Source organism: Triticum aestivum, chromosome 5A (genome assembly GCF_018294505.1).
Source record: "Triticum aestivum cultivar Chinese Spring chromosome 5A, IWGSC CS RefSeq v2.1, whole genome shotgun sequence".
NCBI classification, from domain to species: domain Eukaryota; kingdom Viridiplantae; phylum Streptophyta; class Magnoliopsida; order Poales; family Poaceae; genus Triticum; species Triticum aestivum.
The window spans coordinates 504,369,505-504,389,309 of record NC_057806.1 but is presented as its reverse complement, the minus strand read 5'-3'; the positions used below and the strand labels follow the sequence as shown (position 1 = coordinate 504,389,309).

Here is a 19,805-nt window from a genome sequence, read left to right as displayed (position 1 = left end):
CAGAGCCCTCTCGCTCACGCGCTCCCGGCCCACGCCTGCCATGGACGACGCCATCGACCTCGACGCCGCCGCCGGCCTCACCTCTTCCGGCGCTGTTGCCCCCTCCGAGAAAGGCAAGCCTCGTGCCCTGCGCAAGACTGCCACCGCGGCCAAGCCAAAGAAGCCGCTAACGCCCGCACAACGGGCAAGAGAGTCGGCCAAAAGGAAGGACCGGAGGCACGCCGCAGACGCGAGGGATGAGGCTGAGGCCGCTGCGCAGCAGGAGGTCACCAACGCCCGCGTCGCGGCGGCAACGAGGGAGGCGCTCTACATGCTAGGGGTAAACCCTGGCCAGACGGCCTCCTCAACACCGCCGTCATCGCGGCCAGCACCGGCTCATCGGCGTTTTCTCGGATGGTGCTAGGGACGAGGAGAAGTTCAAGGCGCAATATGCCGCCCTCAAGTCGCGTGGGAGGAAGCAAGACGTGGAGGAGGTTGGGGAGGGCGAGCCGGCACGGCCGCAGGAGAAGACCAACTCCAAGAATAAGGACAAGCGCGATGCGGCATCCAATGCCTTGATCGCGAGCGTGGAGGGCATGATGAACAAAAAAGACTCAAGGAAGGAGGATCGCCGGTGTTTCAAGGCGGAGCAAATGAACGCTTTTATGAAGATCCAAAGGAGGAGGCTTGAGATGGACGTGGAGAAGCAAGCCAAGCTGTTCGAGCTCGAGGCGGGGAAGCAAGCCAAGATGCTAGAGATCGAGGCTGTCAACGCCAAGACCAAGGCGAAAGAAGTGGCTCTCGCGAGCATGATGACCGGGGTGGAGATCATGAATGTGGATCTCAACACCGTGTCGCAAAAAAAAAAGGTTGTGGTTCGAGAAGATGCATGCCGACATGCTCAAGTTCGACGACGAGTGATCTGTGGCGGCGAGCGCCATCTTTTTTGTATGCCGGCATGTGTGATGGCATGACCACGGGGGCCGCGATGACGTAGTCAAACTCAAGTCCCATCTTTTTTTGTGTGCTGGCATATGTGTCGTCCGGCTGGCGAGTGCGCCAGCATGAACTGTGGTGATATTTTCTGAAGCCGGTATTGTATGCCGACGCTGGCATAGTGCCGGCAAGAGACATGGTCGCTGACATGATCGACTGCGGTTTTTTTTTTTAAAAAAAGTTAAGTGCGAAAATAAAATGGGTCTGTGCATTGGGCGCACTACTGCATTGCGATCCAAATACAAAATTGGATAGACACCGGACGGACGACCGACCCAAACAAACAAAAAACAAACAAATACATCGTCTATTTGGGTCGACCCGTTGAAGTTGCTTTGATGCTTAATGCTTGAAGTGGAAGCACACCTGCTGTCGGCCAATGGTCGCCACACGGCCGGGCTCTCCCAGGGAATAAGTTAAGAAAGGAGATAGGAGAGCGGACATGACTGGAGTTACGTTTACCAATTTGATTTGAGTGTCTCGTTGCGTCGATGGCCATCACGTTCTAGAAGATTGGCCTGTTTGGGTCAATTGGTTTTTTACTTTCTGTGTAAATTAATATAAAAGTGTTTAGATCACTCGTATACAGAGGGAGTAACTTGTAATGACAGTCGAGCACAGTTGTGCTGTACGGCGTGCGTCGCGGTCGCAGCGGCGGTGGACGGTGGTGGTGGTCGGTCGACGACGCGCGCGGTGGACGTCCGTCTCTACGGGAATTAAGCTTTGCTGTGCTATCATCGGACATCGGCGGGGGGAATGGGCCCAAGTGTGTGAGTCCAGCTTCGCGTCGCCTGCCGGAATGGGCGCGGTGCATCAGCGACGACGTGGCCGGCCGCTGGGTTTGAAGTTTGGACGGTAGCGCGCTCGAGAGAGCACAGGAGCGCATCACCGAGATAGACAGCAGCACATCACCGAGATACTCCTAGTCCTAGACAGGGAGCGCATCACCGAGATAGGAAGAAGACGGCATATAAAAGCCAACAAGAGAGAGAGAGAGAGAAAGAGAGGACACCATCACCACCGGGAGAGAGAGCTAGCACTAGCAGGCGGGGGCGATCGATAATGGCGGTGGCGAAGCCGCTCTCCTCCCTGGCCCTCGTCCTGCTGCTCGCCGTGGCGTCTCAAAAGGCGGCGGCGGCGACGATCACCAGGGGTGACTTCCCCCCGGGGTTCATCTTCGGCACCGGCTCCTCCTCTTACCAGGTGCGCCACTCGGATGTACTCGGCTCACGCCCAGTGGCCAGCTACCCGCCTCCCTCGGCCTCGCCGTTGCGTATATCGTATAGTTATCAATCAGAAATTCAGAATACGTGTGGATTTCTCCTCACCCTCAGTCAAAGCTAGCGGTCGAATAGGATCGCTAGCTGACAGCCAGACCAGCACTAGCTAGCATAGTACCTGCCACCTTCCTTGTAGCTCCGTGATGAAAACAGATGCAGCATATATGTATGTATACCTAGACCTACTGCAAGTCTAGAATCTTTTTCGTTCAGGAAACAAATTTACATCTTGGTGCAGGGCAAATACAGTACTACGCCAACGTGTGTGTTCATCACTATATAATATATATCCTAGCTAGCTAGCACCAGCACCACCGCATGTCATGTGCTCTGCTCCGGCCCGGTCGTCGCCGATCAATCTGCACCATACGTACCACGTACTCACTCAACCACATGTTCATACGCGGAAGTGTTTCCTCTCCTCTTCCATGGAAGAAAGCTGCTGTCCTGCCTTTCCCTTTTCGTTCCTCTGCTCTCCTTCGTCTACGATTGGGTCACACGTTTCTTGTACAGAAAGTTATGCATGCATGCCCATGTAAGATGGTTTCTTTTGCTTCACTGGTCTCTGATTTCTCTCCTCTACAAGGCTCCAAAGTCCAAACTACACCAACTGATTCCTTCCTGTTCCATCTCTCCCAAACCTGTTCCTCCCTCATGCCTCCGCCACACCTTCATCCGAGCTCGCCGTCCTCTCCGAGTACGCAGCCATGTCGTGCACAACGTGTTTCCTGCACACCTCGCCGCCAGAGACACAATTCACCCCCGACGATGCAATCCACCACGCGCCCAGATCTGATCCTGTCTACGGCTCTACCGATCTACTCCTCGATGTGGCCCCAAGTGACCTCGGTGGTGCACCATCCCGACATTAGATGGTCGTGTCCACCCTCTTCACCGTGTTTGTTCCATCGCGAGGTGCCTGGACCCTGGAGGTTTGAACCGAATGCCCGAGTACCTCCCGTGGGCCGTCGGGCGGAGAAGCATTGCATGCGCCTTTGGTGACTTAGGAAATAAATTTGTATCATATCTGAAACTTATTGTATGAACTAAAGAAGCAGGAAACAAGCTTATATGCAGTTAAAAGGAAACCATGGATACAATTAAGTATTGGACGGAAGCAAAGTTTTTTGTCTGTGTTGGAAACTGATATAAAGATACACGAGACTTAAATTTTGTGGCATGGAAACAAATTCTTAGAAGCAAAATTTTGTTACTAGGAAGCAAAGTGCTTGGACCTAATTTTACTGTTACGTCCATAAAAATTCGGTCACAATCGAAGCAAATTATCTCGTCGTGATGCTTCTAAAGCAATTGCAACTGCTTCTATAGAACAGAAAACATGTATCCTGTCATTCAAACAATTGGTTTCATAACATCAGAAAATGATGCTTCCTGACCCGCAAAAAAAGAAAAGAAAAGAAAAAAAAATGATGCTTCCAATCATAAGAAGAATATTTTCATGGTACAAAATTTATTCTGCCATCTCAAATTAGAAACGTAATTAACTGTTGGATTTAATTGAGATAAACAATCATTGTTTACCAAAATTGTGTCCACAAAAGCTGGGATTTTACATCATTATCGGAAGCAGTTTTTGGAAACTAGTGGGGCTAGCGATTGCAGATAGGTAGTGATGTTCCGCAGAATTGGAACCACTAATAGCCTGAAACTCCTTTCACAAAAAGTAAAAATAAAATAAATAGCCTGAAACTCCTTTCGCAAGAAGTAAAAATAAGACAAATAGCCTGAAACTCTTTAAGATATATGCTCACTCTTAGACCTGACAGTTCAGACAATGGTCAAAAACTAAGAAAAAGGATTGAGAATGGTCAAAGTTAACTGCCTTCGCTAGCTCTTAAAATTCTCTTGTTTAAATCTTCAGAATCCAGATCACAGCTATTATTTGTTGTATTGTATGGAATACTTTGCCGACCTCAATATTCGGCTGATTTTTCCAGGTTGAAGGTGCGGTCGCAGAGGACGGAAGAAAACCCAGCATCTGGGACACGTTCACACACTCAGGTTACTTCTACTTTCCCCGCGATCTCTGCGTCCGAATCTGCCATGCGAATTATAACATGGAGTTTGGAACATCCACAGGGCAGTTTGTCGACGGTGCCACTGCTGATGTGACTGCAGATCAGTATCACAAGTACAAGGTCAGTTTGTGAGGACCAAGTGATGTTAAATGGTTGACTTTTCAGACCAAGAATTTGTTGTTAATCTTACAGCTGATTTTGTGTTTGACAACAGGAAGATGTGAAACTTTTGAGCGACATGGGCGTCGACGCCTACAGATTTTCAATAGCCTGGCCTCGCCTTATTCCCGGTAAGGCCATAACGACAGTCATAGCACAACCATTTGTCCAATACACTTGCTGAATAATGTGTTCCAGAAAAGTTGGCTAGGCACTTCACTGACTTTTGTTTGCAATCCATGAAGATGGCTGTGGAGCAGTCAATCCAAAGGGACTGGAGTACTACAACAATCTTATCGATGAACTCCTGGCTCATGGTATTTAATCCTTGGCAGACTGAATCCTTCCTCCAAGAATAAAAATTCAAGGATTTTCATATGTCCGTCTGCACAGAAGTGACTCATGCACATTTCTCTGCTTTATGTAGGAATCCAGCCTCACGTCACGATATATCATTGCGACTTCCCTCAGGCTCTTCAAGACGAATACAACGGCATGCTTAGTCGCAAATTCATGTACTTTCTTCTTGCCCCACTAATCGAAACCGTCACTACAAGTGCAAATGCATTTTCATAGAGGAGAAGAAATAATTTGCTTTTTTTTTTGCCTTCTTGTCACATGATTGTAGAGATGACTACACGGCATATGCAGAAGTGTGCTTCAAGAACTTTGGCGACCGGGTGAAATACTGGAGCACTGTCAATGAGCCAAACATCGAGCCCATCAGCGGATATGATAAGGGTATCCTCCCACCGCAGCGATGCTCATTCCCCTTCGGCGCCCACAGATGCGCTAATGGCAACTCTACCACAGAGCCATACATAGTAGCTCACCATCTTCTCCTCGCACATGCCTCGGCAGCGTCTCTATATAAAGACAAGTACCAGGTTAGGAACCATCCTGTTCATTTGGGACTAATCATTCCCACGTGTGTAATATTCCTTTTTGTTTTTTCAATGACCAGGCCAAGCAAGGAGGAAAAATTGGACTCACATTGCTCGGTTGGTGGTACGAGCCTGCAACGCAAACACCAGAGGATATAGCAGCAGCTGAAAGGATGAACGACTTCCACATTGGATGGTCTGTTCTTCTCTAGGACTCAAGTTTCATAGAAGCAGCTATAATTTGTGTGTAACTACAACTAGAGATCACGTGATCATGGCACAGGTATATGCATCCGTTGGTGCACGGAGATTATCCCCCGGTGATGAGGAAGAATGTTGGGTCCAGGCTACCATCTTTCACCGACGAAGAACTGAAGAGGGTGCTCGGATCTTTCGATTTTGTCGGATTTAACCACTACATTGCGTTATATGTGAAGGCTGATCTTAGCAAGCTGGACGATGAGCTGAGAGATTACATGGGTGATGCAGCAGTGAAATATGACTGTAAGAATTCTAATAATTAACCTAAAGTCCTATCATGTGTTATATGTGCAATGAGAGGACTGGATTAACCTAATTCATTTGCACATGTATTCTTGCAGTGCCATTCTTTAACTCGAAGAACCAGGTATTCAACGATACAATTTATTCGATTTCTAATAAATTTAGTTGGGAAATGAACTTTGTTCCCAACATAACTAAATCATTTGTATGTCAGTATATGGGCGTGTGGCTGAAATGAAACTGTTACAGCTCCTGTTTGGGTTGAAAAGCGATTACCAGTCCTCGACGCCGTGGGCTCTGAAGAAAATGCTGGGGCATCTCCAGCTCAAATACAAGAACCCTATAGTCATGATCCATGAGAACGGTAAATTCCACTAACAGAAGTTTCAGCTACCCTAAAACATCATGATCCCAAGGAATCATCAACCTGAAATATCATGTCCTCAATGTTCATATTTACTAGGAGCTGCTGGGAAGAACGCCCCGGATGACGACAAGTTCAGGTCGCAGTACCTGCAGGACTACATCGAAGCGACCCTCGAATCGAGCAGGTACCAACACCATCCATTTTCATCTCAGCACAAGAGAAATATGACACTGAAATATATTGACACAGTTTATCTCACCGTTCTTTTTGTTGCTGGGTGATCAGGAACGGGTCCAATGTGCAGGGCTACTTCGTGTGGTCGTTCCTGGACATGTTCGAGTATATATTCGGCTATCGCATGGGTTTTGGCCTCTATGGTGTGGACTTCAACTCTGAGGAGAGGACGAGGTACCAGAGGCACTCCGCCAAGTGGTACACCGGCTTCCTCCATGGCGGCGAGCTCAGGCCGGTGGCTCTGCCCGGCAAGGCCTATTCCCAATGATCTTGTCACGCTTCTTCACGCTTCCGTTGCGCACGAAGAGGAAAATGCACGAATAAGCCTGGATGGTTAGGTGTTGTTTTTGGATGGAAATTGAAATTTGCTTGGGCAGTAGGGTGTATAGGCCTCTGCTTCTTTGGATTCGATTCTTCCTAATATATACTAGCCTATCCCAGTGCGGTGGCACGCCGCGCCTGTCGATGTGGTTATATACGCATTGTGTTTAAGAGTGTGACTATTTTGAAATAAGAGATTGTTATATGAAATTATGGATGTGGGAAAATAAGATGGAAAGCTGACCTCCGGTGTGAAAATGACAACAATGTGACAGACATAAAGTTGATGTAAAAGCATTGGCCCTTGCGAGCTGATATTTTTTTTGAACATTGGGTTAAATTGAAAGACAAAGTAAATGAGAGGAGTATGAAATAATTCCAAAGTAATGGTATATGAATATTCAACTCTTAAATCTGCGCCAATTCTCTCAAAATACCGAGTCTTCATGAACGCCATTTGGTGTTGTTTGACAAATTAACAGAACACAAAAAGCAATGGAAACATGCGCATTCTCACCTGGCGGTGATGGCTTTGTGCGTTCCTATGCGCAGTAGTAAGATGAACGCATTAGACGGTAGCACGAGATATTTACAACCGGTTTGTATGACGGTCAAATAGGTGTTTAGTCATCTTGTTCTATTTCGCCGGTTGTAGCAAATTTATTTTTTACCTAACTTTAGCTCTTTTGAAAGCAAGTTTTGTATCATAGACCTTTTGTGCGACATTTTTACTTAATAATATGGCTGTATGCATTATTCGGATGCGGAGACCAGGGTTATTCCTCCTTCTCCCAATTTTTTTTCCAGCACATTCAATTACATTACTTTGTGAAATAGCAGTAGACTGCAAGACGAATTCATAGAAGTGCATCTCATTTCAGGCACCATGATAACCTACATTGTCTGCCGGAAAGAACATATTGGCACAAGGTGCAAATTCACAAATAGATACAGGAAGTACGACTTTCACCTTCTTCCATTCAACTATTTGAACTCTGGAAGGCTTACGGTAGCCAACAACAACTTAACATCCATACATAAAGTGATAAGAAACTTGCCCCCTGAACTACAATTATAGGTTGATAAACTCACAAGGGGCGGAACAACAGTGCTAATAAGTGGAAAAAGTTGCACAAAATTGCTATTTGGTGCTAATGATTGAGAAAAGCTGCACAGAACTGGCTATTTGGCCTCGATGTATGCCTCTTTGCACAGAATAAGATGTTGGAGCAGCGTAAACGGAAAAAAACCGCAAGGGAATCAACAAAAAGAGAGTGGCCCAAATTAAAGATAATCTAGAACTCTTGTTCAATCATTAAGTCATATGTGTCAGTGACTACTGAAAAAAGTAATAGATGGGCAAGAGATACATCACCCATGTGGTAACTATAAACACAAAAACATGGGTTTCCAAAGCACCTTTCTAGAGACATTATGAATATAGGAAGCCCAGGTCTAGTGGCCAGCAAGACAGACAACATGGCAACTTCTTGGACGTAGATCCACTATTTCATAAGAGCATCTCCAACAACCGTGTCAAAAGACGCGCGCACGCTAAACTGCGCATTTAGCATGCGGGGGAACTTTTCGCGCGCTCCAGCGGAGACGGCAAACTAGCGCGCGCGGGAAAAGATTGCGCGCGGGGGAGAAAGCTGGCGGTCGCGCGTTAGATTTGGCGCACCGCTTCCGGCGCGTCCATAAATTGCGGCGCTCGCCACGCGCGCTCTACCCCGCTTCCTCGCCGCTTCAGCGCCCCGCCTCCGACACGCCATCACCGCGCCACCATGCTGCCGCGCCGCCGGGGATATTCGGGCTACCGCAGCGTCCACGAGCGCCCCTCCGATGCCTACTACGCTGAGATCTGGTCCGGCGACGTCCGCCTCGGCCTCGGCACGTTCAAGACAGCACGAGGCCGGCCGCGCGTACGATGCAGTGGCGTGGCGCCTAGAGAGGCCTAGCGCGCAGATGACCTTCCACGACGTCTACACACGCAAGCAGGCGCAAGCCGTCGCCCCTCCGCCTCGTCTTATAACAGACCAGGACCGTGAGGAACACCGTCGACGACAACGCCGCCTCCTCATCGTCAAGGAGGACGAGCGAGCCATGGCGGAGTGGCGCCGGCGCCACCCGGAGGACGTCACCAACGAGAACGCCTTTTGGCGGAGAGGACAGCAAGGCGCCGCGCGGAGCGGGCAGACAGGCGTCGGCGGAAGGCACTGGCCATATCACAGTGCGATCTCGTTAACGCTGGTGGAAAATCGTTCTTCTCGTCAGACAATGATTGTTGGGACGACGTGTGGCTCTCTACCTCGGACAACACCAACGAGGATGGTGATGAGGACTATTCGAATTAGGTTGTAGTTGCACCGTAGTTTTTATCTAGTTGCACCATAGTTCTTTTATCTATCTATGCTATGAACTATGTATGCATTGTGTGAAATATCTATGTATCGTTTCTATCTATCTATGCATATGCACCGTCGTCCAGAGTGTTTGTGCGAGAAGTCGCGCGCTGCATTTTAGGGCGCCTGCTGGAGCTACGCGCGCGCTAAATTTACCACGGCCGCTGGAGCCAGCGCTCACCGCCGCGCTAAAGCAGGCGATCGGCGCGCTGCAAACTGATTTTTAGCGCGCCATGCGTTGAGCGGCTGTTGGAGATGCTCTAAACAATATGCTTGACCCACATTTTTGAATTATTGCACTTGCGTGTATGTGATGGGAAACATTTGCATATTAGAAGCAGTGAAGAATTCAGCTAAAAGTATAGCTATGTTCTACTCCCTCTGTTCCACAATATAAAGTGTTTTTGCAAAAAAAAACATCTTATATTGAGGAAGTATTTTATATGCAATGCTCCTGTGTGGTTTTGTTACCGGGTTGGATACAGCCGAGCCGCGCTTCCTACATACTCCCTTCGTTCCGAATTACTTGTCTTGGATTTGTTTAGATACGGATGTATCTAGACTCATTTTAGTGCTAGATACCTCCGTATCTAGACAAATCCAAGACAAGTAATTCGGAACGGAGGGAGTAGTTTCGAATAACACAATCGAGCACAGCTGCGCCTCACGGCGTTGCAGTCGCAGCGACAGTGGATTGGTAGTAACGAACGTCGACGTGGGTGGAAACGGTGGTGGCCTCGGCCGACGACGCGCGTGGTGGACGTCCGTCTCTACGGGAATTAAGCTTTGCCCTGCTATCATCGGACCGGAAAGGAAACATGCGGCGGTCCCTTCATGTACTTGTGGTCATACGTGTGGCTCACATTCCGGGCGACCATGCCGCGAGCCAAATGCCGCACGAGCACACCGCCCCCGGCACCCGGAGCAAGGCCGAGGATGAGGAGGACGACGAGGATAGAGCGGAGTTCCTGCAAGATTAAGTGGAAACCCTGTACCCAGTGGCGGAGCTTCATGGAGGCCAAAGTGGGCCATTGCCTCCCCCCCCCCTAATCTAAGAATAATCTTATGTGTATTTTTAATTATTAGGGTTGAATATCAAAGATTTCTTAGAGTCCATTCATGACTTATCTTTTTCGTCCCCTCAACAATCTTTATCAAGCTCCGCCACTGCCTGTACCTGTCCATTCGGTGCACATGCAGCTTCTTCGTCGTCTTCTTTCTCGCCTTCTGATGAAAACTGTGTTGCAGGAATGGGCCGAACGCGCTGGGATACTTCATGTGGTCGGCAACCTCCGACTAAGGTATCGAGGACAGGGTGGCCGGTGAGTTTAGCATGGCTACTTCTAAACACTGTCGTAAAGCCAGGTGTGGCAAAGGGATGTGCCTTGGCGACTGAGGGTGAAGACTCTTTGCATGACTTCATCAAGCTGCTCAAAGGTCTCATGATCGTGACTCTAATCACCCAAGGTCTGAATCATGTAGTCAATACAAAGAGTATTGCAAAAGCCAACCAGTTGGTTAGCGTTGCTTTGGGGACAACCCTACAAGATGTTAGTCGCGAGCACGTGTTTTCTTCTCCGGTGCTTGTTATTTTGGGAAATGTCCCCTAGAGGTTTTGTGGGGATGTTTTGCTGTTGTTTTTTTCAGCATGAGATGAATGGTTTGTTGTGGTGTGCTATTTATGGTGTCCTCACTGATTGTTTGAGTCCTTGTAGGATTTTATTCTGCATGTATCGATTTTCGCTTGGTTTTGCCCCGCAGGTGCCAACAAAAAAGAAGAGCGTTCGGGCCCCACGGTTGGGGCACAAGGTGCCTGCCACGGATCCATGTCGCATGAGATATCGTGTGTGTATGTGTGTGTGACAGAAATGGCCCGTTGTCACATGTGAGTAAAGTTACATCCATGGACGAATGATTCTGTAAAAAAACATCCACGAAGGAATTAAGGGTGATCTATAACCATTGGTTAAATTAGGATGGGGGTGATTTTTTTATAAAAAAATTTTTGATCTATTCATCAACTATCAAGATAGTACAAAAAACATTAGAAATTTACATCTAAGTCCGTGGACCACCTAGTGACGACTACAAACACTGGAGCAAGCCGAAGGCACGCCGCCGTCATCGCACCTCCCTCGTCGGAGCCGGCAAACATTGTTATAGTAAACAGCCGGGAAGTCGTCGTGCTAAGGCCTCATAGGACCACGCACCAGAACAACAACCGCCGCCGATGAAGAGAAACATAGACCGAAAGGATCCAACCTGCAGACACACAGGCGTAGAGGAACAAAGACCGGATCCAGTCAGATTCACCGAAGACAAACGCCGACCGGATCCCACGAGATTCGCCGAAAATAAACCTCCACACGCCTTTTAACGATGCTTGAAACATCAGCGAGACAGGGGCTGGGGCGGGAAAGACCTTATTCCATCTTCAAGAAGCCGCCGCCGCCTCGTCTTCTTGAGCATGGCACAAACCCTAACAAAACTCAGAAAAACGTCTAAAAACGGAGCCCTCCCATCGGCAAGAGCCGAGATCCACCGTGCCTCCATGGTCCAAGGAGATGAGGCGGACCGGCGGCGCCGGCGAGAGGCAAGGAAACTCCGCAGGTGGGCAGAAGCGAAAGGTTATAACACATCAGGTTGCTTGAAAAAAAATTATATAAGACCAGGTCTCATAGTTAGTAGGTGAGATCTATCCTGATGGATGCCACGTGCCATTCACAAATCACAAAACATCTAATCTCTCCTCCTCCTGATTTTAATTGAGGGTGGGATAGATGCTTTGTGATTTGTGATTTTAAGCGGTGGTGATTAATTAGGGGTTCGGCTTAAGCTTTTCCTGCATGCACATTCATGTGTCACGTCACCTGCACCAGGTCCTCTGGAATTTTTTTAAAGTACTAGCATAGTAATACAGTATATTCCAAGAAATTCTCACAGGACGCCGTAGTCCGTAGATAGTTTTTAGAATTACCGTGTATAAGTGTGTACGTGAAGAAGACTAGTTTGAGTTCGTAATGCTTGAACTGAAACTGAAACCACACCTGCTGTCGGCCAACTGTCGCCACACGGCGGGGCTCTCCAAGGAAAAAGTTAAGAAAAAAGCGATAGGCGGGCCCCACGTTCCTTCTAGAAGCGGACCAGACACGAGAAGATCCCTCCCCCTGGAGAAGAGAGCGTATGGACGGGACGCTACAGTTGTCACGTTTACCAATTTGATTTGAGTTGGTCCTGTACTACGTACGTCCTGTCTCGTTCCGTCGATGCCCATCTGGGTGCGTCTGGGAGTGTCTTGAAGACACACCGCCGGACGAGAAAGACGGAGGGAAACGCAAGCAGGGCCACGTCGATCCTAGCTAGCTCTCATCGCTGGCTAGAGTTGCACCGTACGTGGAGCAAGTTCGTAGGCTAGCTAGCTAACTAGCATTGGCATTCAGAAGATTTGACTTGTTTGGATCAACTGGTTTTTAAAATTTAATTAACACAACAGAGTGCACGGCGTCGCCGTCGGAGGCAACAGAGTGGGCTGTTCGGTGATGGTCGACGTGGGCGGGACCGGTGGTGGTGGTCGGTCGACGGCGTGGTGGGCGTCGTACTGCGGGAAGCTCTGCTCTGCTATGCCGGAAAGGAAACGGGCGGCGGGTCTTCTTCCTGCCTCTGGCCGACCATGCCTGGAGACGTACGCCACACGCGCACACCGCTCGCGGCCATGCACGCCAAATGCCAAGGCTACGGTCGCACCGCGCGCGAGATCGTCGTCGGCGCCCGCCACGTGCCGCGCCCGGAGGGCCAAGTGTGTGAGTCCAGCGTCGCCTCGCCTGCCTGGCTGGCGGGTTGCGGCCGCGGCGGGTGTGCGTCACGGACGACGTGGCCGCCGTGCTCGGACGTAAGCAGAGGCGCGAGTGAGGACAGCGCGGCGCGTGACCGAGATGGAAAGGAAACGGCATATAAAACCCCGCGCGCCCGGCCGGGGCCTGCAGCCAGAGCCAAAGCCAACAAGAAGAAGAGAGAAGCCACCATCACCTCCAGCCTCCACGAGAGAGGGACCGCGGACGGAGCTAGCACTAGCAGGCGGGCCGATCGATGATGGCGGCGGCGAAGGCGCTCTCCTCCGTGCTCCTCCTCCTCCTGCTCGTCGCCGTCGCGACTCCGGAGGCGGCGGCGGCGACCATCACCAAGCGCGACTTCCCCCCGGGCTTCATCTTCGGCACCGGCTCCTCGGCCTACCAGGTGCGCCACCCGCCTCCCTCGGCCTCGCCGTCGCATGTATCGTCGTATCAACCAGTATAGATACCTCCGGTGGTTCTTCTGATTCGTGCGTGGGGATTTCTCCCCAGTCAAACAAATCGGTTGAATTGAATGAGATCACAGCTGAGCTGACGGTCAGACCAGCGCCAGTAGAGATAGCATGCCTTCTCCGTGATGAAAACAGATGCGGTACTAGTTAACCAAATTACCAGTAAACAGACAGGATTACACAAAGCCATACCTCCGGTCATCGCCCCTGCGCTGTTTCTTCCATTTCAAGAGAAAAGAACAATAGCACTGGCTATATGATCTTGGTGCAGGGCTGCCAAGTGCAGTGCGACGACGTGTGTCCGCGTTCGTCGCTATCCTAGCCATGAATTTCAATCTTAGTTCCAGAGAAAATTTCAGCACCAACTGAAATCACCGAAATTCAGTGATTTCGGTTTGCATTTCAGCCAAAAGGTCGAAATATTAGCCTGGGTTCAATTAAGTATTTAAATTTTTGACAAACATTTAAATTCCTGTGTATTACTGAAATTTCAATGAAATATTTTGGCCGAAACGTAAATATTACAGTGTTTGATGAATTTCATTGGTGAAATCTCACTGAAAGCGAAAAATCATGATCCTAGTTAGCACCAGCACCGACGCCTGCTATGCTCGTGCTGCAGTAGTCGCCGATCAATCCGTCTACACCACTTACTCGACCACACGTTCATACTGCACGAAACGGAAATGTCTCCTCTTGCCTTCCATTCCATGAAAAGTTACTGTCCTGGCTTTCCGCTTTCGTTCGTCTACCTCCCACGAGACCCCCTAAAAAGAAAAAGAAAAAAACTCCCGCGAGACTTTGGGCCACACGTGACGCCCGTCCTTTTAAAACAAGTGAGGAACGGACTGAGCCATCCGACGGATGGGCCAGGGCGCACGACAGTGCCATTTCAAGAGCAGTTTTTATTACGTACGTACAGTACTCTATGATACGCAACAGTTCATTACTCCCTCCCTAAACAAAACAGTTTCTTACTCCCTTCCCTATAAAGAAACAGTTTATTACTCCCTGGTCCATACCTATGAAGCTCAAACCGGTAGAGTAGCTTTTCGATTAAGGCCCTGTTTGGTTCATAAGTTTTAGGACTTTTTTTAATCCCAATTTATAAGTCCTAAGTCCTTAAAAAATCCCTATCTGTTTGGTTTCTAGGACTTAACATGGACTAAAAGACCATATTACAATTATAAGTCTCTTATTAAGAATCTCCATCACCACTTGCTCTCCTCCCACGAGGCTATCAACACGTTCATTGGCTGGTGGCTGTGCATGCGCGGCACCACCGATCATGCAGGGCATGGCACCAGGTAGCACTCGCTCCGTTTCTAAATATAAGTCTTTGTAGAGATTCTAGTATAAACCACATAGAGCGCAAAATGAATTAATCTACACTTTAAAATATGTCTACATACATTCTTATATTGTATTTCATTTGAAATATGTTGTAGTTCATTTAAAATGTCTAAAAAGACTTATATTTAGGAACGGAGGGAGTACATGCCAGCTTGGTCGTCGGCATCCTAGCAGCACCACTCAACTCAAAACCACATCTTCCATACAAAGAAATACAGTATATGCTCTATACATAAGAAAGCGAGACTTCACCCGCGACGGATACAAAGAAATATCTGTGCATTTTTCTTTCTTTCTTTTGCTTCACTGGCCTCTGATTTTTCTCGTCTCCATGGCTCCAAGCTACAGCCTACAGCCACCGTCCTCCTGCCCCTTCCTACCCTTCTCCTTCCCTTCTCCTTCGTCCTTTTCATCCGTCATGCGTTACGCATCCCATCGAAAGGAACTCAACACACCGTGCCATCCTTCACACGGATGGATGGAATAGTACGCGCATGGACAGGGAATTTCTGGCGCCAAAGGGTCTTCTCTTCTTGGGTTCTTCCTTCCTTCCACGTGTTCTCGCCCCTTCCCGCCATGTTTTTTTCTCTTAATGATCTGAAGCGTTCAATAAGTAATGTGGCGATCAATGCAACAGTAGCAGCTGAAGCTCGACAGACGAAAGGCGCGGCTGCTTAAATAACCTTAAACACCTGCTTAAATTCAGGGTCCGTCACTGACTGGGACATGCTTTTACTCCTTAGCATAAACCCATGTTAGCAACCACTCGCAAGCAGGGCGTCACAGCTCTTGCGTCCATTGCTTGGCCACCGATGCTAGCTAGATCCTCTTGTTTCCGACAACGACCTCTTCGTTTCGTTCCATAGTGGAGTACGTAACTATAAGCAAGTAAAACCAGCGTCATGTCTTCAGAAAACAACCTACCGGGCCGGGTGTCGCCTTCTCGCCACTTCCTCTCGTCGATTTCAGGTCACGTCACGTCACTGGGGTTTTAATTTCTCCTCCTTTGGCCGCTTCTTCTGCTTTGGCTGGAGCGGAAAAAAGTAATGTGCCTTTGATCGGCGAAAGCTGCAGATAGGTAGTGATGTTCGGTAGAATTGGAACCACAAATAGCCTGAAACCCCTTTCGCAAAAAATAAAAGTGAACAATAATAAATAGCCTGAAACTTCTCAATTCAGATCACACTCATTATTTGTTGTATTGTATGGAATACTCTGCTGACCTGAATATTCGGCTGATTTTTCCAGATCGAAGGTGCGGTCGCAGAGGACGGAAGAAAACCCAGCATCTGGGACACGTTCACACACTCAGGTTACTTCTACTTTCCCCATGACCTGCGCGTCCGAATCTGCCATGCGTTCTCCTATTGTGAATTATAATATAACGTGGAGTTTCTAACATTCGCAGGCCATTCTGTCGATGGATCGAATGCTGATGTGACTGCAGATCAATACCATAAGTACAAGGTCAGTTTGTGAGACCAAGTGATGTTAAATGGATGATTTGTCAAACCAAGAAGTTGGTGTTAAATCTTACAGCTGATTTTGTGTTTGACAACAGGAAGATGTAAAGCTTTTGAGCGACATGGGCGTCGACGCATACAGATTTTCCATTGCTTGGCCTCGCCTTATTCCCGGTAAGGCCATACCGACAGTCGTAGTACAACCATTTGTCCTATACACTTGCTGAATAATCTGTTCCAGAAAAGTTGGCTAGGCACTTCACTGACTTTTGTTTGCAATCCATGAAGATGGCCGTGGAGCTGTCAATCCAAAGGGACTGGAGTACTACAACAATCTTATCAATGAACTCTTGGCTCATGGTATTTAATCCTTGGCAGACTGAATCCTTATCTGAAGAATAAAAATTCAAGAATTTTCAGATGCCCAGCTGCACACGAGTAACTCATGCATCTTTCTCTGCTTCATGCAGGAATTCAGCCTCATGTCACGATATATCATTTCGACTTCCCTCAGGCTCTTCAAGACGAATACAACGGGATGCTTAGTCGCAAATTCATGTACTTTCTTCTTGCCCCACTAATTAACATCATTACCGCAAGTGCCATTGCATGAAGAGATGAAGAAATAATGTTGCATTCTGCCTTATGTCACATGGTTGCAGAGATGACTACACGGCGTATGCAGAAGTGTGCTTCAAGAACTTTGGCGACAGGGTGAAGTACTGGAGCACTGTCAATGAGCCAAACATAGAGCCGATTGGCGGATATGATCAGGGTATCCTCCCACCACGGCGATGCTCATTCCCATTCGGCGCCCTCAGTTGCGACAACGGCAACTCTACCACAGAGCCATACATAGTAGCTCACCATCTTCTGCTTGCACATGCCTCAGCAGCGTCCCTGTATAAAGAGAAGTACCAGGTTAGGAACGAATGCCACCTTTTACTGAACCAACTGTTCATTTGGGATAGCCATTCTCACAGGTGTAATATTCCCTTCTATTTCTTGACAATCAGGCCAAGCAAGGAGGCAAAATTGGACTCACATTGCTCGGTTGGTGGTACGAGCCTGCGACACAAACACCTGAGGATATAGCAGCAGCTGAAAGGATGAATGACTTCCATGTTGGATGGTCTGTTCTCCTCTAGACATCAAGTTTCATAGAAACGGCTATAATTTGAGTGTAACAACAGCTAAAGATAATGTGATCATGGCACAGGTATATGCATCCGTTGGTCCACGGAGATTACCCCCCGGTGATGAGGAAGAATGTTGGGTCCAGGCTACCATCATTCACCGGCGAAGAACTGAAGAGGGTGCTCGGATCTTTCGATTTTGTCGGATTTAACCACTACATTGCGGTATATGTGAAGGCTGATCTTAGCATGCTGGATGATGAGCTGAGAGATTACATGGGTGATGCAGCAGTGCAATATGACAGTAAGCATTCTAATAACCTAGTCTTGTCATGTGTTATATATGCCACAGTAGTGCAATGAGAGAAATGAATTAACCTAACTCCTCTGCAAATGTATTCTTGCAGTGCCATTTTTGAAGAAGAACCAGGTATTTGACGATACAATGCATTTCATCCCTAATAATCAATTTAGTTGGGAAATGAACTTTGTTCCCAACATAACTAAATCATATGTGTGTCTGTGTGGCTAAAATTAAACTGTAACAGCTCCTGTTTGGGTTGAAAAGCGATTTCATGACATCGACACCGTGGGCTCTGAAGAAAATGCTGGAGCATCTCCAGCTCAAATACAAGAACCCTATAGTCATGATCCATGAGAACGGTAAATTCTACTAAAACAGAAGTTTCAGCTACCCTAAAACATGATGATCCCAAGGAATCATCAACCTGAAATATCATGTCTTCAATGTTCATATTTAATTATCAGGAGCTGCTAGCATTGCGGATCCTTCTGCTGGGAACGCCCCCGACGACGAGTTCAGGTCGCAGTACCTGCAGGATTACATCGAGGCGACCCTCGAATCCAGCAGGTACCAACACATTCATCTTAGTACAAGAGTGACATGACACCCGAAACATATTGACACAGCTATCTGACCATTCTCCTCTCTGTTGCTGGGTGAGCAGGAACGGGTCGAACGTGCAGGGCTACTTCGTGTGGTCGTTTCTGGACGTGTTCGAGTATTTGTTCGGCTACCGCATGGGCTTCGGTCTCTACGGCGTCGACTTCAACTCCGAGGAGAGGACGAGGTACCAGAGGCACTCCGCCAAGTGGTTCACCAGCTTCCTCCGTGGCGGCGAGCTCAGGCCGGTGGCTCTGCCCGGCCAGGCCTATTCGCAGTGATTTGGCACACTTCAAGATTCTGTAGCCCACGAAGAGGAGAATGTACGAATAAGCCTGGGACTGGGAGGATGGTGGGGTGTTGTTTTTGGATGGAAATTGAATTTTGCTTGGGCAGTAGGGTTCATATATAGGTCTCTGCTTCTTTGGATTGGGTTGATCCTAATATATACGTATGTTGTATTCATGTATATGCGGAAAATAGTAATATGTCGATATACAAGATGTTGGATCTAGTCAGCAGTTCGAGATCGAAATCACGTACCTGCATTTAAATAGAACCTGCAATGCTGCAAAATCTCAATTTTCATTCAATAGTACTCCCTCTGTCAAGAAATATAAGAGCGCTAAAGCCAAACTTGGCAGGTCTGTTGCCACTATCATCTTGCCAGAAAGGGAAACGGCTTCAGTGCGGAAGAGAATGGAGCCCGACATTGGGAGGGACGCTCTGGAGTCGACCTGTAGGCCAGATTCCAACACTGGGAGTGGTTTAGAACAGAAACTGTATGTGGTTCAACTATCACGAAAGGGTCAGACAGATTTGTCGAACAAAAAAAAAAACTCATCCCGGCGGGGTGGCGCTCTATAAAATAACATCGGTCCTAGCGCGGCGGTGGCCGTGGCCGTGGTGCGGCCACCACCAGCGGGTGATGGCCGGCCTCGAGCTCAGGCAGGTTGTCGTTGGCGAACGCACTCAAGGTGCTCGAGAAAATGCTGCTGCCGTATTAGAGACATGGGAGGGGAGAGAAAACAGGTGACACATCTGCTGTGCGTGGGTATGGGTGAAATGTCTCCGATTTGGAATCCATGATTGGATTCATCTCGACAAAAGAGAAAGATGGGGACCTGATGTCGGCTTCCTGTGCAATTTTCCTTATCCTTAATTAAACAAAAGCAGTTCACTAAAAAAGTAGCCTGTGTATCTGGGACTTTTTCAGTCGAGTACAGGTACAGCTGCACCGCTAGGCTTGGAAGTCGCAGGATCAGTGGGTCGACGTGGCCGAGAGCGGTGGTCAGCCGACGTGGTGGGCCTAGCCCCCACAGAGCGGCTCTCGCTGCTCGCTTGCGTGCGGCTCCGTCCACTCTGTCTGGCGTTACACGCAGCCGGTCCGGCGAGGTCACCGGTCAGGAGGCCAGATTCCTTTTCTTCCGACGGCCGACCACGACGCTGACGCCAGTCCTATACCACACATACACACGCACTCG

The 19,805-nt window shown here is 48.5% G+C and overlaps 2 protein-coding genes across 2 annotated transcripts; both read left to right on the top strand.

Annotated features, from left to right (window-relative positions):
* Positions 1 to 1,958: 1,958 nt before the first annotated feature.
* Positions 1,959 to 7,006, top strand: LOC123104364 (beta-glucosidase 31). Its single transcript, XM_044526192.1, has 13 exons — positions 1,959 to 2,178; positions 4,214 to 4,277; positions 4,356 to 4,414; positions 4,509 to 4,584; positions 4,699 to 4,770; positions 4,881 to 4,968; positions 5,082 to 5,340; positions 5,418 to 5,533; positions 5,621 to 5,841; positions 5,940 to 5,965; positions 6,091 to 6,205; positions 6,305 to 6,392; positions 6,494 to 7,006. Exons 1-13 carry the CDS (start codon positions 2,038 to 2,040, stop codon positions 6,708 to 6,710), a joined length of 1,542 nt encoding a protein of 513 aa, XP_044382127.1. The 5' UTR covers positions 1,959 to 2,037; the 3' UTR covers positions 6,711 to 7,006.
* Positions 7,007 to 13,122: 6,116 nt separating this feature from the next.
* On the top strand, positions 13,123 to 18,859 carry LOC123104363 (beta-glucosidase 31). Its single transcript, XM_044526191.1, has 13 exons — positions 13,123 to 13,398; positions 16,067 to 16,130; positions 16,227 to 16,285; positions 16,380 to 16,455; positions 16,570 to 16,641; positions 16,752 to 16,839; positions 16,944 to 17,202; positions 17,298 to 17,413; positions 17,501 to 17,721; positions 17,825 to 17,847; positions 17,966 to 18,080; positions 18,186 to 18,288; positions 18,386 to 18,859. The coding sequence occupies exons 1-13, from the start codon at positions 13,252 to 13,254 to the stop codon at positions 18,600 to 18,602; spliced, it is 1,560 nt and encodes a 519-aa protein (XP_044382126.1). The 5' UTR covers positions 13,123 to 13,251; the 3' UTR covers positions 18,603 to 18,859.
* Positions 18,860 to 19,805: the final 946 nt, after the last annotated feature.

What these genes read in the sequence shown, in the direction of transcription:
- LOC123104363 (XM_044526191.1), top strand. Translation starts at nt 13,252, where the DNA reads ATGATGGCGGCGGCGAAGGCGCTCTCCTCCGTGCTCCTCCTCCTCCTG. An exon ending in TTGGCCTCGCCTTATTCCCG is followed by an intron (nt 16,456 to 16,569) that starts GTAAGGCCATAC and finishes CAATCCATGAAG; the next exon opens with ATGGCCGTGGAGCTGTCAAT. An exon ending in TGTATAAAGAGAAGTACCAG is followed by an intron (nt 17,203 to 17,297) that starts GTTAGGAACGAA and finishes CTTGACAATCAG; the next exon opens with GCCAAGCAAGGAGGCAAAAT.
- LOC123104364 (XM_044526192.1), top strand. Translation starts at nt 2,038, where the DNA reads ATGGCGGTGGCGAAGCCGCTCTCCTCCCTGGCCCTCGTCCTGCTGCTC. An exon ending in ATCAGTATCACAAGTACAAG is followed by an intron (nt 4,415 to 4,508) that starts GTCAGTTTGTGA and finishes GTTTGACAACAG; the next exon opens with GAAGATGTGAAACTTTTGAG. An exon ending in TATATAAAGACAAGTACCAG is followed by an intron (nt 5,341 to 5,417) that starts GTTAGGAACCAT and finishes TTCAATGACCAG; the next exon opens with GCCAAGCAAGGAGGAAAAAT.